The 19,011-nt window shown below is 48.1% G+C and overlaps 1 protein-coding gene across 3 annotated transcripts in view; it reads left to right on the forward strand.

Annotated features, from left to right (window-relative positions):
- MARCHF3 (membrane associated ring-CH-type finger 3) overlaps positions 1-19,011 on the forward strand; it is a 146,535-nt gene extending 127,524 nt beyond the window's left edge. For 2 of the 3 annotated variants that reach the window (XM_030566276.1, XM_030566275.1), the window contains 2 exons: positions 615-824; positions 8,653-9,120. In XM_030566276.1, the coding sequence (XP_030422136.1) occupies positions 615-824; positions 8,653-8,811 (369 nt within the window). In that variant the 3' untranslated portion in view covers positions 8,812-9,120. Of the gene's footprint in view, positions 1-614; positions 825-8,652; positions 9,121-18,680 lie in introns of those variants that run through there. The other variant, XM_030566277.1, reaches the window with a different exon arrangement.

Consider the following 19,011-nt stretch of genomic DNA (forward strand, 5'->3'; position numbering starts at 1 on the left):
TAATCAATTATTTCTAGAAGCAACCAAAACAATCTGGAACTGTTTTAATGTAAAGTTATAGGCTCTTATTTTGTAACATCTTTTATACAAAAGACATCTCAACATTTTAATGCTTAAGTGACCTTGAGATTAGGGGCTTGTCTACTTTTGAAATGCTACAGCAGCACAGGTGTTGTGCTTTAGTGTAGACACTACCTACACCAACAGGAGAGGTTCTCCCATCGGTATAGATGAGCCATCTTCCCAAACAGCAGCAGCTAGAATTCTTCTGATGATTTAGCGCTGTCTAGGTGGGGATTTAGGTCAGCTTAACTGTGTGGCTCCAGGGTGTGGATTTTTCCCACCCTTGAGCAACATAGCTGGGTCTATCTAATTTTCTAGTATAGACCCACCCTAGGACATTAAGGGTATATCTACATTAGAAGTACTGCACTGGTCTAGCACTGTAGTGTAGACATTACAGTGATGGAAAGTGTTCTTCTATTGCTGCCGTAAAATCTACCTCTCCAAGATGTGGTAACTGGATGCCATAAAAACTTGCTACTACAGCCATGTTTCTATACCATTCTAACAAGATTTTACTGACACTTCTTTTGTTTCAATTCCCTTTGCAGTGGCTAAGAAACCCAGGTCCGCAGCATGAGAAACGGACTCTGTTTGGAGACATGGTGTGCTTCTTGTTTATAACTCCACTGGCGACCATCTCTGGCTGGTTGTGTCTGCGGGGAGCGGTGGACCACCTGCACTTTAGTAGTAGGCTAGAAGCTGTTGGCCTCATTGCACTCACTGTCGCACTCTTCACTATTTACCTCTTTTGGACACTAGTAAGTACTGTTTATCTAACTATCATGTGGTAGGGTGTGTGTCAGATTCTGTTACCTTTTTATAGGATTTTTTTTAGAGTAATGTCTGTAGGGGACCTATAGGTTTCATCCCAATTAAACTATACAGAACTCTTCCTTAAAGGTACTTTGCTTATGGTATTTGGTAATAACTGACTCAGAACACCATAGGAGATGGCAGGAGGGAATGAGCAAGCTTGAGGGGAGAAGAGTTCAAGACAGATGTTGCAGGAGTGAACTGTCATTGACACTATGAGGAGAAGAAAAAGGAGATTTAAGAGGGATCCTGGCAGCCTTAAAATGGCTGCCACATGGCCATGATACAAGCATGGTCTTCTAATTTGACTGACACTCTTCAAAGTGCTGAGTTTGTGTAAAAATGTAACCTTAGTAGAATATTTTTCACATCCCTGCTTCTTGAGGCCCCATGTATTCTGCCGTGGAATTTGCCACGGAATCCACACCTTGCTGCAGGATCATACTTCAGAATCTAAGCGTTTATTTATATAAAAAATAGCCCCATTTTGAGCTCTTGTGATACCCCTCCAAATGGGAACAGAATACAAGGGTTTGGCTGTGCTGGAAAGTGGCTGACCCAATATAGTCACCGCTGTGCGCAATGCACCCACACTTGTGCTAAAAAAATTCCAGTGCAGCCAACAAGCCCTAAGCCAACTCCATGTTGCATCACTGAGGCTGCAGGCAACCTGAAGCAAGCAATAGCTCTGAGCAAGGTCTGACCTGCTTCATTCATTCCATCTGTGGTGTTGGCAGCAGTGTTGCCAATATGCATAGAGTGACCAGACAGCAAATGTGAAAAATCAAGACATGAGGTGGGGGAGTAATAGAAGCCTATATAAAAAAAGACCCAAAAATCAGGACTGTCCCTATAAAATCAGGACATCTGGTCGCCCTAAATACGCATGATTGCAGGCCAATTTGGGAGCTCTCACAAGAAAACACATGCAGCTCAGAAATTTTGCCCAAAATGTCTGCAATTTCTCCCTTCTGCCCTAGGTGCTGTACTTTGCAGCAACTCACCAAAGGAAACAGCTAACATTTCCCTGTGGCAAGTGTGGTTTAATTCTTCAGTTTGTAAACACACTAGGTTGGAAGCACACTAGAAGTTAGGCAGCAGAGTGTCTTTGTATTTGATGCTACTCCTCAGGCTACCTTACAGAGCTTGTAGATTTGAGATGATCACTAAGATACTTCTGCAGTATACATCCAAGTCACCTTGAAAGCCCAGCTGGGGCCTGATCTGTTTCTTAATTTCAGAATTTAGTACGGTTTGGAACTATGCAAAAATAGTTTGGCTAAATAATTAGATTTCATTATTCATGGTGCATGGACTCCTGTGGGTGCCCATTAAATAACTACTGCAACAACTAAAAACTACTTGGGTAGGGCCATTCTTAACAACAGCAACATTTAAAAATCACTTATTTGATTTAAAAAAAAGGTTTCTCCTTTAGGAGTATGGAATGAGAAAAGTGTGTGTTGTTCAAAATTTTGGTAAGTGCTTAGATATTATGGTGATGAGCCTGATATCAATATGTAGCTCAATCAATTTAACTGAAATAAACCATCTTCTTTGCACAGTGGCCCCCTAAGTTGTGGTTTTTCAACCAGGGAGGGGGAGAACAGGAGGGGAGAAATCTATATTCAGTTAACTGTATTACTCAGGGCAGCAGGAGGTAGATGTACGAGGAAGGCAAAGTATCTCACCTTGCAAAACAGCAACCACACCTGACAGGTTAGATCACAAAAACTCTCTTGGGACTGCCAGCTTGGGACTCCAGTACCTTGCCTTATTTGAGCCAGACCCACTTGCCTGCTGCAAACACAGATCCAAGTCTGAACCACATCCCCCACAAGCTGCAAGCTTAACTGAAAACAGCTTAAGAAGTGCTCCTGTCTCCAGCACTCAGATACTCAGCTCCCAATGGGGTTCAAACCCCAAATAAATCTATTTTACCCTGTATAGAGCTTATACAGGGTAAACTCAAATTATTCACCCTCTATAACACTGATAGAGAGAGATGCACAGCTGTTTGCCTACTCCTTCCCCCTCACGTATTAATACATACTCTGGGTTAATAAATAAGTAAAAATTGATTTTATTAAATACAAAAAAGTAAGATTTAAGTGGTTCCAAGTAATAACAGACAGCACAAAGTAAATTACCAAACAAAATAAAACAAAAAACACACAAGTCTAAGCCGAATACAGTAAAAATTAAAGGCAGGTAAATCTCACCCTCAGATGTTCCAATAAGCTTGACAGACTAGCCTCCTTCTAGTCTGGGCCCAATCCTTTCCCTGGTACAGTCCTTGTTCCAGCTCCGGTATTAGCTAGGGGATTTCTCTTGACTATAGCCCCGTTGGTTCTGTTCCAGCCCCTTATACACAAGGCAGCAATCCTTTGTCCCTCTTTGGGTTCCCACCCCTCCTTCTAAGTGGAAAACCACCAGGTTAAAGATTCCAGTTGAGGTGACATGATCACCTGTCACTAAGGGCTTGGCTACACTGGAGAGTTGCAGCACTGGTGGTGGGTTTACAGCGCTGCAACTTCGTAACCATCCACACCTGCAAGGCACATCCAGCGCTGCAACTCTCTGGCTGCAGTGCTGGCTGTACACCTGGTCTGCTTGGGGTGTAATGATTGCAGCGCTGGTGATGCAGCGCTGCTCATCAAGTGTGGCCACCAAAAGCGCTGTTATTGGCCTCCAGGGTATTAGGAGGTATCCCAGAATGCCTGCTCACAACAAACCGGAAGAATGGTTGAACTCCAAGCTCCCCCGAGCTGCTTATCTAAAAAACAAACACAGCTCCTGTTTGCTGGAGCGAGCGAGTGGAGGCAGGCAGGGGAATTGCTTTGGAAGGTTCACAGCTGTTTGCTTGAAGAGAGAAGTCACATGGGGGAGGGGGGAGTCCGTGTTGAGCAGCTGCTTATGTGGTCTGAAGGCTATTTAGGAGTGCATAATTTGCATTTAGTGAATAAGAGAGGGGTGGGGGAAGGGCTCGAAACTTTTAAATTGATTGCAGGTTGGTGATGTGTATGTTCTAGTCCTTAGAGCTTGCAGCAGGGAGCTGAAAGATCCAAAAATCCACACACACTCTCTCTCTCTCTCCCCCACATTCCCCCTCACCCCCCTCTTTTGAAAAGCACGTTGCAGCCACTTGAATGCTGGGATTGCTGCCCACAATGCACCACTCCCAACAGCGCTGCAAATGTGGCCACACTGCAGCGCTGGTAGCTGTCAGTGTGGCCACACTGCAGCGCTTTCCCTACACAGCTGTACGAAGACAGCTGTAACTCCCAGCGCTGTACAACTGTTAAGTGTAGCCATACCCTAAGACTTCATTGCCAACTTGCCAGAAAACACACATACAAGACGACTTACAAGTAAACAGAGCCATCTACAATCAATTGTCCTGGTTAATGGGAGCCATCAAAATTCCAGGCCACCATTAATGCCCCATACTATGCATAACTACAGTAGGACCTCGGAGTTAAATTTTATATTCCTAGTTTCAGATACAAGAATGATACATTCATACAAATAGGATGATCACACTCAGTAGATTATAAGCTTTGTAATGATACCTTACAAGAGACCTTTTGCATGAAGCATATTCCAGTTGCATTATATTCACACATTAGCATATTTTCATAAAATCATATAGAGTGCAACGTCACAACTCCCATTTTGGAGGAAGTGAATTGAGTGGTTAGAAAAAGGAAGCCAAGTAGCCAGGACTGGGATCTCAGTGAAGCACCACTACACAGAATGAATTTGAGCAGATCACTTAGGTGCTGTGTGCCTCAGTTTTCCCCATCTACAATATGGCTGTAATGTTTCTGTACAGACAGGTTGTAAGACTTAAATACTTTTGTAACGTGGCTTGACATGCTTAACTGAAAGGCACGGTCTATATGCAAAGCATTTTAGAATACTTTATCAGCAAGACAGTAAGTTCCTCTGGAAAGGCCAAGACTTTCAAAGCAACTATGATTTTGGCTGCCTAACTAAAGCACCTTAAAAGAGCTTGACTTTCAGAGGGTATTGGCCACTCAACTTCCGAAAATCAAGCCCATCCCAAGTTCGGAATGCCAAAAAAAAAATCACATAACTTTTGAAAAATCTTGGCCCGATTATCTTTACTCTTGCTACAGAGCACCATGCACCTCTATATAGCAAATCTTTGTGGTGCCAGAATAAGAAGTGCCATCAGCAGATCCATTCTAATCTGAAAGATAGGAACATAGGAGAATCTGCACTGCTGTTAGAGAGCCAGGGAAGGAATAGTCTTATCACTTCAGGATAAAGTATATGTGCAGCACAGAGATGCTCCTTAAGGTTCTGGAAAAAGTAAACAAAATTTAATTTTACTTCCAACAAATCAGTTTAATTTTCTCTATAATCCAAAACTGGCATATGGGTTATTTACACACCACTACACCTCCGGGAACCAAGAGCTTAATGGGCTGCCAACGGGGGAGACTTCTTTGGCAGAGAGGTTCTTAGGGATAGGGTAAAATAGCTTCCTTGCAAATTTAACAGCCAAAGTGTCCCAGAAAGACTACTGCTTTTCTTCTGAATTTAGTCAATATCTCTGTAACCTATACACAAAAAATAGTTGTCTGCTTGAGTAGGAAGATCTGCAAGCTTTCTATTTAAAGCAGAATTTGACCCTAAATTCTTGGCTCGACTTGCACCCTGAGTAGTGCCTCTGACTTCTGGGGGATTGGATAGGGTGTATATCAGAGCATTATTTTAATCCTGTAGTTTGCAAAACTATGTAATTGCTGTTTAAAAATATTAAACAAATGCATATCTAAATGAGTTCACAAAGTACCTAAGTGAGCTTTGAAGATGGATTCCCCCAACCCTTGCTCTCCAAGTCCAAAGATGCTTATTATGCCAGTGACTGATGTTAAAAAAAACATAGGGCTTGTCTACATCACAAAGTTGCAGCGCTGGTGAGGGGGTTACAGCGCTTCAACTTAGGAGGTGTACACATCTGCAGGGCATCACCAGCGCTGCAACTCCCTGTTTGCAGCGCTGGCCGTACTCCCGTTTTGTCTCGGGTGTAGAGGATCCAGCGCTGGTGATCCAGCGCTGGTAATCAAGTGTAGACACTTACCAGCATTTTTCTTGACCTCTGTGGAATAAGCAGGTATCCCAGCATACCTGAGGATACCTCTCTGGTAATCAAGCAGGTCTCCTTCTCCGCGGTTTGTTCCGGTGTTCTCCAAATCCCCCCCCCCCCCAAGCGGGTCTCCTTCCCCACGGTTTGCAGGGGGGTTCGGGGAACGCGAGAGCAAACCGCGGGGAAGGAGACCTGCTTGCACGGGGTTTCGGGGAACGCGAGAGCACACCGCGGGGAAGGAGACCCGCTTGCACGGAGGGGGTTCGGGGAACGCGAGAGCAAACCGCGGGGAAGGAGACCTGCTTGCTCGGGGGTTCGGGGAACGCGAGAGCACACCGCGGGGAAGGAGACCTGCTTGCAGGGGGGTTCGGGGAACACTGGAGCAAACCAGGGAAGGAGACCTGCTTCCCCGCAGTGTGCTCTCGCGTTCCCCGAACCCCCCTTGAAGCCGCCCAACAGCACTGCAGTGTGGCCACATCTAACACCACTTGCAGCGCTGGTTGCTGTAAGTGTGGCCACTCTGCAGCGCTGGCCCTATACAGCTATACTAATACAGCTGTAACAACCAGCGCTGCAAAATTGTAGATGTAGACATACCCATACATTTTATGTAGCACCTCAGGAGTTTCGTGTCTAATAAAATGGCTTCTCTGAGAAATGCAATGGTGAGCAGCCCTCACTGTTACTGAAATTCACTAGCTAACATCACTTGGAAACTGCCCTAAGGCAAGAACCCATTGTAAACAAGCTGTCAAGCTTAACTAGGATGTCCTGTGAAAATGTCTTAAAACAGTTCCAGCCATGGTTAACAATGCAGCTATGCCAGAAAGGATTTGCTTGATGCTGCAGAGAACTAGAGTTAAAATCCAGAATGTCTAGAGTTGTTGTTTTCTGTCCAGAATTTATGGCCATTCATTTCAAAGAAAGTTCTTTACCATGAGGTGTGCTTTCCAATGTGCTTTCTCCTGCTGTTAGCACACTCATCCATTTAGAGGCCTCGTGCGTGTTCATGTGTTCAGTGAAAATGGAGATAATAAGCTATGTCTCCACTGCAAAAAGCTGTTTTTTTACACTAGATAACTCAGTGTAAAATCCTAGTGGAGAGAAGAGACAGACAGACATAGTAGCTAGCTGAGGTAAACCACAGCTGGCGGATATAGGGTTGACCTTCTATAGTGAGATAAACACTGCGTATACCGTAGCTATCTCAATATGAAATCCTAGTGGAGCCAACTCAAGCCAGCTTTCAGGGAGACATTTGCATCACGTAAAATAAAAGAGCTATCATTTATGTTCCCCAAATCCTCCTGGCAATCTGTCCTGGATGCTTATTTGCAGCTCCTAGAGTAAGGGCATGAGTAGCTTCCTTTGACAGTTATGTAGCCATAGACTGAGTGTATTGCAAGCTCTGTGTAAACTAACAGCAGTACCTTCCTATTGTCCCTCCCTCTCCCCAGACTCTGTGTGTCATCTCCAAATATAGTGTCTTCATTTCACTCCATATCTCCTGGATAGCAATGACCTACAGAAGTGGTGCAGTTGCATAAAAATCAATGACAAATGACAAGGTTTCTGTCATCAGCGCACAGGCAGTTCCCACCCACAGCTCAGGAGTACTATAGTATTGTCATGTATTACCAATACACTTCACAAATAAAAGGTCTGATACCTTATATGCATTGAGCACTGAAGGCAATGGTAATGGTGTGTGCAAAAACTGCAGTCAGCTGTCAGTATCTATGCCGCAATCACTTCTCTCACTACTGCTAATGCATCCACGAGGGATGGAACACAACAGCTTTTAACACACAGTTATTGCTAAACATGTATGTAAGACAGGAGGTGAAGTGTTCTGCAGCCAGTTGAAACTGTAGTGGGTCTTTAGATAATGTTTAGAAGCCCCATTCCCAGTTTGTTAATTTCTGGCTGAAAATGGATAGACACAAAAATGCGGGCCTTCCCCCTCCCTTCTCAGAGGGGACCTCCACTTACTCTCTTATCCCTGGGGTGAGTTACTGCTTTTTTTTTCTTTTTTTTACTGTCACTCACTTGCTCCCTGCCTTTTCCTGGCAGCCACTCAGTCATCTGCCTGTGCCTTCCTCTCTAGTCTCCCACTACTGCCAGTCTGCTGATCGGCTCCCATATATTCCTCATCCCCATAGCCTTCCTCCAAGTTCTCCCCTCTCCCCACCCCCACCCCATAGTCTCATTCTTTGTACCATGTTCCCCCTCACTGTCTCAGGCCTAAGCCACACCTAGTGAATAAGAGGGGTCATCTGCATTGACATTAATCTGGCTTCAAACTCATTCAAAACACAGAGTACTAGTGCCTAGCTTTACAAGGGCAACCCCACTTCCTCTTGAAAAATATGAAGGCTGGTAATACATGGGAATGAGTGGACAGCAGGTAATGGGGATGGGTAGCACAGGGGAGCTGAAAACAACATAGTAGCATTCAGTACAATTCATTACAGATAGAACACTGGTTCTCAAACTTTAGCAACCCCTCATTTTGATTTAAATTTTTTCCACAGACTCCCAAGCTGACTTCTAATTTCACCCAAGGGTGTTTGTTCTTTGTTTCTAATTTATTTCATTCTAGGACACGAAGCATTTTGAAATTTATAATTTATTCTCTGTTGATCTTCCACCAGGTGTCATTTAGGTACCACTGTAGATTATACAATGAATGGCGTCGGACCAATCAGAGGGTGATACTCCTAATTCCAAAATCTGTCAGTGTTCCTTCTAACCAGCAGTCATTGCTGGGCCTTCATTCAGTCAAAAGGAACTCAAAGGAGACAATCGTTTGATTTTTGGCAGTTCCGGACTGAAGTCATGCACTAAATATACTTTCGTAAACCCATGGGCTCTGATTCCATCCAGAACCTGGTACAGTGCTATTCCGGTTTACAAACTCTTTACAGAGGAAGAAATCACTATTAATTAAAATCATGGATGCTGCAATCATATGATATTTGCTAAGCTGCCAAACATGTTTATTTAGCAGATACTGTATGGAATTCTACAAACTCATGTTAATACTTGCCTTGTCAGTGATGCAAACCCTTCTTTTTTTATTATTGTTTAAAAATATTAAAACTATGATAATTAACAATACAAAAAAATTGAGTGCTTTCTTTATTTCTACGGTATTATTTCTGTGGATATCTGGATAGGAACCAGTGCTGAATATTTTATTTTACTGACTCAAAGAAGATGGCATTACAAGGAAATTGTACTACTTTAGTTTTATTTGAAGGGCATCTTATACTAATCTTGGATTATTAAAAATGTCTTTAAAGCAAGTTCTACAAATGGGCGTTCTATTTAACATAACCCCTTAAAAAGCATTCTCTTCCATTTGTTGTTTGTTAGTGAAAAGCTGATAGAAAATACTTTTTTCTAAGAAGAAAAATGCAAAATGTATGAAAAACAAGCATCTTACAGATTGCAATAATCTTCCGAGTCAAAAATATTTCATAAAGCAGTTCCCAAAAAATAACTCAGTTACAGGGTTATTTCCTTTTCATTTGGAAGGAGCAAATTAGCCCCAAATTCTGAACTAAAGTTACACTGGTTTAACTAAAGAGTTAGTTACTCTTTATTTAGCCCAAGCCAAATTTGGCCCTATTAATTAATTTTGTAAGGGGGACTTTGCATACATAATGAATTAGTAGATCATTAGACATTTCCTAGGAAGCCTGAACATGTCTAGCATAACAATTAGCCTTACTCTAGAAATGCTGAATTTTCAGCTTGACAGGTAAATTTAGTGGAGTATATCAATTCTCTCATTGTAGCATTGAGACAAAGGCTCTTCATAAAATGTAACACACTACATGCTGTTATGACCACACTGAATTTTGATTCTGAATATTATTTTCTGCTTTTAACCACCCCCTTTATTTTTATATTTTTAAATCATCAATTCATCACTGACTCTTAGATTTTGGTTCTCACATTATGCAATATAAGGGATATATAGTTATGTGGGAAGACTCATTTGGTACTGAATGCTTCTACAGCTAAAACCTATTAAATGCTGCTGGCAAGCTAGAGATAAGACGGTTACTCACCTTTGTAACTGTTGTTCTTCGAGATGTGTTGCTCACATCCATTCCAGTTAGGTGTGCGCGCCGCGCGTGCACGTTCGTCGGAAACTTTTTACCCTAGCAACTCCAGTGGGCCGGCAGGTCGCCCCCTGGAGTGGCGCCGCCATGGCGCCCAATATATATCCCTGCCGGCCCGCCCGCTCCTCAGTTCCTTCTTGCCGGCTACTCCGACAGTGGGGAAGGAGGGCGGGTGTGGAATGGATGTGAGCAACACATCTCGAAGAACAACAGTTACAAAGGTGAGTAACCGTCTTTTCTTCTTCGAGTGATTGCTCACATCCATTCCAGTTAGGTGACTCCCAAGCCATACCTAGGCGGTGGGGTCGGAGTGAGAAGTCGCGGCACGGAGCACTGCCGTTCCGAAGGCCGCATCCTCTCTCGACTGCTGTACCAGGGCGTAGTGGGAAGCAAAGGTGTGGACCGATGACCAGGTCGCTGCCCGACAGATTTCCTGGATGGGCACACGGGCGAGGAAAGCTAGCGACGACGCCTGCGCCCTGGTAGAATGTGCAGTCACACGGCCCGTAGGGACATGGGCCAAGTCATAACAGGTCCTGATGCAGGACGTAACCCACGAGGATAACCTCTGGGAGGAGATAGGAAGCCCTTTCATACGGTCCGCTACCGCCACGAAAAGCTGGGGGGATTTGCGGAAGGGTTTGGTCCTCTCTATGTAGAACGCGAGAGCTCTACGGACATCCAGCGAGTGGAGCTGCTGCTCCCTGCCTGAGGAGTGAGGTTTTGGGAAAAAAACCGGGAGGAAAATCTCTTGGTTGACGTGGAAGGCTGAGACCACCTTGGGTAGAAAGGCAGGGTGTGGTCTAAGCTGTACCTTGTCTTTGTGGAAGACCGTATATGGGGGGTCTACCACAAGGGCTCGGAGTTCCGACACCCGTCTAGCCGAGGTGATGGCTACTAGAAAGGCAGCCTTCCAAGAGAGGTAAAGCAGGGAGCAAGTAGCTAACGGCTCAAAGGGGGGCCCCATGAGCCGGGACAACACCAGGTTAAGATCCCAGGTTGGAGCAGGGGGACGGACGTTAGGGAATAACCGTTCCAGCCCTTTAAGAAATCTCGACACCGTCGGGTGAGAAAAAACGGAGCGACCGTCCGCACCCGGGTGAAAGGTGGAGATAGCTGCCAGATGGACTCGCAACGACGATAAGGCCAGACCTTGCCCTTTGAGGGACCAAACATAGTCTAAGATTTCGGATACCGAAACCTCCATAGGGCGGAGATTTCTCTCTACGCACCAACAGGAGAAGCGTTTCCATTTCGCCGAATATGTGGCTCTTGTGGACGGTTTCCTGCTGCTCAAGAGCACCTCTCTCACAGGCGTGGAGCAGCGCAGCTCGGAACCAGTTAGCCACGCAGGAGCCACGCCGCTAGGTGCAGCGACTGCAGGTCTGGGTGACAGAGAGACCCGTGGTCCTGGGTAATCAGGTCCGGATGAAGGGGCAGGGGAACTGGGTCGGCTACGGCCAAGTCCAGCAGCATGGTGTACCAGTGCTGTCTGGGCCATGCCGGGGCCACCATGATCACACGAGCCCTGTCTCTGCGCACCTTCAGGAGGACCTTGTGAACCAGAGGGAACGGAGGAAACGCATAGTACAGGTGGGTCGACCACTGGATGAGGAAGGCATCCGCTATCGACCCCGGCTCCCTGCCCTGAAAGGAGCAGAACGCTTGGCACTTCCTGTTCCCCTTGGACGCAAAGAGGTCCACCCGGGGATAACCCCACCTCCGGAAAATGGAGAGAGCGACGTCCGGGCGAAGGGACCACTCGTGTGACAGGAAGGATCTGCTCAATCGATCCGCCAGCGTGTTCCGCACTCCGGGAAGGAAGGAAGCCCTGAGGTGAATGGAGTGGGCTACGCAAAAGTCCCAGAGTCGTATCGCCTCGAGGCACAGGGAGGAGGACCTGGTGCCGCCCTGCTTGTTGATATAATACATGGTCGTCGTGTTGTCCGTGAACACGGCTACACAACGACCCTGAAGCTGATGACAAAACGTTTGGCAAGCAAGGCGGACCGCTCTCAACTCCCTCATGTTGATGTGTAGCCCCACCTCCTCCTGGGACCATAGGCCCTGCGTCCGCAGGGTCCCTAGGTGGGCCCCCCAGCCTAGATCTGAGGCATCCGTTGTCAGGGATACCGAGGGCTGAGACGGGTGAAAGGGAAGACCCGCACACAATACGGACTGGTCCAACCACCAGCCGAGGGAATCTAAGACCTTCTGGGGGACTGTGATTAACATGTCTAGCGGTTGCCTTGGCCTGTAATGACTGATAAGCCACAGCTGGAGAGGCCTCATGCGGAGCCGAGCGTAGTCGGTCACAAAAGTGCACGCCGCCATGTGGCCTAACAGGGTTAGACATGTCCTCACTGACGTCAACGGGGCTGACCGCAAGCGTTGAACGATCGCCGCCATGGTCTGGAACCGCTGCCGAGGCAGCGAGGCCCTGCCCACAGTGGCGTCCAGGACGGCCCCGATAAATTCCACCTTCTGAGTGGGCCTCAGGGTGGACTTGTCTGTGTTTATCAAGAGGCCCAGACTCGCAAACATGCCAGTGATCACGCGGACATGGCTGTACACCTGCTGTTCCGACGTGCCCCGAATCAACCAGTCGTCCAGATAAGGGAACACGTGGACACGGTTGCGCCGAAGATGCGCCACGACAACTGCCATGCATTTTGTAAACACCCTCGGGGCCGTGGACAGGCCAAACGGGAGGACCGCAAATTGATAATGACGAGCCCCCACAACGAAGCGGAGGAAGCGTCTGTGGCGTGGCCAAATGGCAACGTGGAAATACGCGTCCTGCATGTCGAGGGCGGCGTACCAGTCTCCCGGATCCAGGGATGGAATGATGGTCCCCAGGGATACCATGCGGAACTTCAACTTCACGAGGTATTTGTTGAGCTCTCGCAGGTCGAGGATAGGCCTGAGGCCCCCCTTGGCCTTGGGGATCAGAAAATAGCGGGAATAAAACCCCTTGCCTTTCTCGTTTTCGGGAACCGCCTCTATAGCTCCTTTGCTGAGGAGCGTCCGCACCTCCTGCCGAAGGAATTGCTCGTGAGAGGGGTCCCTGAAGAGGGACGAGGAAGGAGGGCGGGAAGGAGGAAACGAAACAAACTGCAGGCGGTACCCCGTCTGCACCACGCTTAAGACCCAGCGGTCCGATGTTATTTGGGACCACGCCGGGAGGAAAAACGAAAGGCGGTTGGAAAACGGGGGGGAAGGATCCATAGGGGAAACTGTTACTGCGCCCTCGAGCGCACCTTCAAAATGAAGGCTTAGGACCAGGCGGGGGTTTTGAGGAGCCTTGGTTCTGCCCCCCTTGGTTCCCCGACTGCCTGCGCCTCCCGTTCCTGCCGCGGCGCCTGTAAAGGTCCTGCCGCTGGCGGAACTGGGAAAACGGCCGACGGTGCTGCTGTTGTTGCGGCCTAAAGGGTCTACGCTGTGTCACGGGGGTGTGCATCCCGAGGGACCGCGCAATGACCCGGTTGTCCTTTAAACTCTTAAGTCTGGGGTCTGTCTTATCGGAAAACAGGCCCTGGCCTTCGAAAGGAAGGTCCTGTATCGTGTGCTGGAGCTCTGGCGGAAGGCCGGAAACCTGCAGCCAGGAGATGCGACGCATCGTAACTCCTGACGCGAGGGTACGGGCAGCCGAGTCCGCAGCGTCCAAGGAGGCTTGTAAGGCCGTGCGCGCGACCTTCTTGCCTTCGTCCAGGATGGCCGTAAACTCTTGGCGAGCATCCTGTGGCAGCAGCTCCTTAAATTTGTCCACTGCCACCCAGGAGTTAAAGGCGTATCTGCTCAGCAGGGCCTGCTGGTTAGAGACCCTGAGCTGCAGCGCCCCAGCCGAATACACCTTACGGCCAAGGAGGTCCATCCGCCTGGCTTCTCTGGATTTGGGGGCCGGAGCCTCCTGGCCGTGACGCTCCCTATCGTTCACCGATTGCACTACCAGTGAACCGGGAGTCGGGTGAACATGTAAATATTCGTACCCCTTAGAAGGGGCCATGTACTTCCTCTCGACTCCTTTTGCTGTCGGAGGGATGGAGGCCGGGGACTGCCAGATAGTATTGGCATTGGCCTGGATGGTCCGTATGAACGGCAGGGCGACCCTGGTGGGAGCATCGGAAGAGAGGATGGTGACAATTGGGTCCTCTATCTCCGAGACCTCCTCTGCTTGCAGACTCAGGTTTTGAGCCAATCGCCTGAGGAGGTCCTGGTGCGCCCTGAGATCCAGCGGGGGGGGGACTGTTGGAGGAGGTACCCGCCACCGCCTCATCCGGGGAGGAGGATGATGAGACCCCAGGCACAATAGTGTCCAACTGAGGGTCTTCCTCAGCCCTCGCCTCTGTCTCCGGAGCCACAGCGGAGTCCTGCTGTTTGGACCCTTCGTCCCCTTCCGGGGAGGGAGGGGGGCGAGACAAAGAGGCTTCAGGGGCCCTACGCTCCGCAGTCGCCGGCCTAGCAGGGAGCTGCTGGGGGCCCTGGGCCTGATGGTACGCCCAGGGTGTCCAGAATCCCCACTGTTGTGGGCCTTGGTCCTGCAGCGGCGGATCAGCAAACAGCGCCGCCTGCCGGTCGGTGCCCAGCGCATAGCCGCTGTCCGTCTGGGAGGATACGGACGGCTGCCTCGAGGGCCACGGCGGGGCCGACCCTGGATGGTACGGGTCTGCGCGGGCCGGCACGGAGGATTGTCTCGGTGCCGGGGACCGGTGCCGGGAGTCATATCGGTGCCGGGATCGGGACCGGGACCGGGATCTGTCACGGTGCCGGGCGCCGCTTCGGTACCGGGCGCCGCTTCGGTGCCGGGACCTACTACCAGCTCGGTGCCGGGAGATCGACCGGGACCGGGACCTGCCACCGGCTCGGTGCCGGGAGATCGAGCGAGACCGGGACCGGGACCGGGACCTGCCACCAGCTCGGTGCCGGGAGGTCGACCGGTGCGGTGAGTAGCGTCGGGACCTGCTCCTGGAGTCGCGGTGCCGGTGACGCCGACTGGAGCCTGACCGCGACCGTCTCGATGCCGACCGTTGCCGCGAGTGCGACCGGTATCGCTGAGGGGAGCGGTGCCGGGACTGCGAGCGGCGTCGGGATCTGGAGCGCCCAAGACGTCGGGACCTGGATGGCGAACGACTGTCTCTGGGCGGCGCCGACAGCATGGGCTTGCCTCTGGACACAACCCGCACCGGAGGTACCGGGGGTGGCAGCCGAGTGGGCTCAGTCAGGGCAATAAGGTCCCGAGCCGAGGCGAAGGTCTCCGGAGTGGACGGGACCACTATCTCAACCCCAGATCTCATGGGGGAGCTCGGCGGCACCGGACTCAACGGACCCGCCGGGCCCGGAGTCAACGGTGCTGACGGTGCCGGCGGTGCCGCGGCCGATGTTGAGGCCGGGCGCTCAAGCCGGGTCTGCCTGGCCGGAGTATTAGACTTCGACGGCCTAGGCTCTGATTCCGGTGCCGGAGAAGGTCGGTGCCGGGGAGTCTTCTCGGTGCCGGAGCGATCCGGTGCCGGTGCCGAAACCACGGTCTGCGAAGTCGACGGGTCAAGTGCCGCCTCCATTAGGAGAGTTCGGAGCCTCTGATCCCTCTCCTTTTTTGTCCTCGGCTTAAAAGCCTTACAGATGCGGCACTTGTCAGATCTGTGCGATTCCCCGAGGCACTTCAGGCACGCTTCGTGGGGATCGCTGGTAGGCATGGGCTTCTTGCAGGCCGCACACTGCTTGAAGCCTGGCGAAACAGGCATGAGCCTGGCGCCCGGTGCCGGGAAGGGCTAAGCCCCCGGCAAGGAACTACTTAACAGCTATTTACTAAACTATCTACTTAACAATACTAATTAACAACTATATAGAACTATAGATAAGCGATAAACAAGCGATAGAAACTAGGAGAGCTAGGGACGTGGAGGACAGCTATGCCGCGCTCCACAGTTCCAACGACCGACACGGCGGTAAGAAGGAACTGAGGAGCGGGCGGGCCGGCAGGGATATATATTGGGCGCCATGGCGGCGCCACTCCAGGGGGCGACCTGCCGGCCCACTGGAGTTGCTAGGGTAAAAAGTTTCCGACGAACGTGCACGCACGGCGCGCACACCTAACTGGAATGGATGTGAGCAATCACTCGAAGAAGAAACGTAACTTGTTTGCCATTTTAAAACAAGGATTTCTAGAACATGACAGAGTGTAATTCCAGAACCTTCTTTGTTTCCCACCCTGCAGAGGAATTGAAAAATGGTAGAGTGTGTGTAGTGAGAAGGTAATGTTTTATATTTCTGATGTATCAAGCTGATGCAGGTGGTCTGTCAGCCGAGAGCTATTTAAATGCAAAGCTCTAGCAAAAAACAAACCCATCACCCATGCTTTATGCTGTCTCAGCTCACATGTATTTGGAGTTGTAATAATAGATTTTCCTTTTGACGCTAATTCTAGTGATACAAGTAGCTAATATTCCATTTAGTCATCAGCCCTCTAGGGGTATTAGAACTACAAACAGCCATCATTGCCTAACTTTTCTATAATCAAATACCAACTTTGTCCATCAGTCACACTTTAGCCTTCACAGAGAAGCATGATAAACTCTCACTTGACAATCATGTTTGCTTTGCAGTCTACCTTTAATACTTTAGCACAAAAGAGACAGCACAATTAATGATATATTCCCACAATGGCACCAAGAAGGTAAGTTCCTATCATGCAGATATATTATTCATTTTGTGCCTAACATACAAGAGTGGAACAGATCTTTGGAGGAGGCGGCGGCGGCTTTATATTCCACACCCCATATTCATGAATCAGTGCTACTAACGTCTTTTTGCTCTACATGCGCCAAAGCAGCATTATGGTGCCTTGTTCTTCTCCAGACAGCAAGACGGTAAAGTGAGTGCTACTGTCACATTCCCACCTTTCTCTCTGGACCAAAGACCTGGCAGTCAGAAGGATCCTATTGACCAGCTCTGGTTCCTCTTTCTCTAGGAGTGAGCGATCTTTTCATACTGAATCACTGGTTGGACCGATGTAAATTCAAAATTGCTGTCTATTAAAACAAAAGTTATTGAACAATAGCAACAAACTCAATTTTTTGCTTCTGAAGGGACTTTAAGGGTAGTAAACATCTATGGCACTAGATACACTTAACAGAGCTAATGACAACATGACAAAGGCTCCATTGTGCTATCACAACAGATCCAGTAAAGTAAAAAATAAATGCTAAGTACTGTACAACTAATAAAGAATGAGTGGCTTTATTTCTTTTGTTAAATGAATCTCATTCTTTCCTTTGGCTGGCAGCAGCTTGGCCGTGGTCCTCAAAAGGATTTTTCACCCATACCTGGAGTTGGGGTTCTCGTTCATTTTCCAAGTAAAAATTCAGCTGAGAGGGGAAAGGTACTTGATTTCAAATTGTGAACTGAAAACAGAAGTCAAACAACAATGCAATCCTACACAATGTGTTTTAGAAAGCAGCAGACATAAGTTAGCTTCATTTCTTCCTCTTAGACCCAGTCTTACTCCTGCACACATTCTAGGCTTCTGACAGACTGCTGTCTCAAATGGATACTGTTTGGGCCGCATACAAGCCATTTCTGTTCAGTATTAATAGCATCAGTGGGAAAAGGAGAAGAAAGAAGTTCCAGTCTTTGTGCCAAACCCTCTCCTTGGTGTAAGCCTCGCTTGTCACATCACAATGATCATGAGGGATATGACAAATGCCAGCCCTGAAATTTCAGCAGACAATAAAATGCATTTAAAAAAGACAATTTATTCCAGCTGTGATGCTAAATAGCTTTAAATACTGGAATCAAAACTATGTTATGCAGCCATGCTTTACAATAGGGTGACCAGATGTCCCGATTTTATAGGAACAGTTCTGATATTTGGGGCTTTTTTTTTTTTTTAAACATGGGCTTCTATTACCCCCCACTCGCTATCTGGTCACCCTACTTTACAAGCTAAAGTCATCCTATGTTTTGTTCTTCTAAAAAGAGAAATGAATAGTATAATTTATTTCCTAGAATTCAAACGTTAATAAAATATAGGACTATGGAGAAATAAGTACTTAAAGTGAGACCTCTGTAAACCAGCAATTACTATGAGAACTTCACTTTTAGCAAGGTACATAACACAACACTGACTTTTTGAATGCAAAATCTGCGACTCTGGAGAAATGCTCAGCACTGTCAGCCTGTCAGAGGATGCTCTGTTGGATGGCATTTCAAAGAAAGACATGAGATGAGAAATATTTATAAGGCTGACAGTTTTTTGGAGGGATGGGGGTAAGCGGTCTTCACCAGAGGGCTCTGACTCTCTTGAGTATTTTCCTTTACCAGAGACTGACAAGCACTCAATTTCTTCTCAAACCAGCTCCAGGCTCAGTCTGCCTCTTTTTGCAGGGCTGCTAGATAATTGTTTCTCTCTCTCCTCCACTTTTATTTCAGTCTCTTGAAAGCTGACTTACCATTCCCCGTTTCAGCAGGTTTCAGCATGGTGTTTATATAGAGTTTACTTTAAAGGGGGTGGGGTGGGGGGAGTGGAAGAGATGCAAGTCTCATTTTTTCAGTTTCAGGATCTCTCCAATTTAATGGAGGAAAACAAGAGATGTTTACCAACAGGTGCCTTGCCAGCTCTTTGATGATGATGACCAGTCTCTACAGATCCAGCAGGAGGCAACTAAAAGCTAAAACTAAAAGATTATTGTTGGTTATGGGCTCCAGACACAACTGGTTTATAAACTAATATTGCCTCCTAGTATATATAAAAATATATATAGGAATTTGCTCCATGAGATTCCCTTTTAATTAATTACACTTGTCCCCTACTACTCATACCTATTTCAAGAAACAGGGCTTTTGTGGGACCATTTGCTACCACTAATATGGTGCCTTTGTGAG

The sequence above is a fragment of the Gopherus evgoodei genome, chromosome 6, assembly GCF_007399415.2.
Source record: "Gopherus evgoodei ecotype Sinaloan lineage chromosome 6, rGopEvg1_v1.p, whole genome shotgun sequence".
In the NCBI taxonomy this organism is placed as follows: Eukaryota; Metazoa; Chordata; order Testudines; family Testudinidae; genus Gopherus; species Gopherus evgoodei.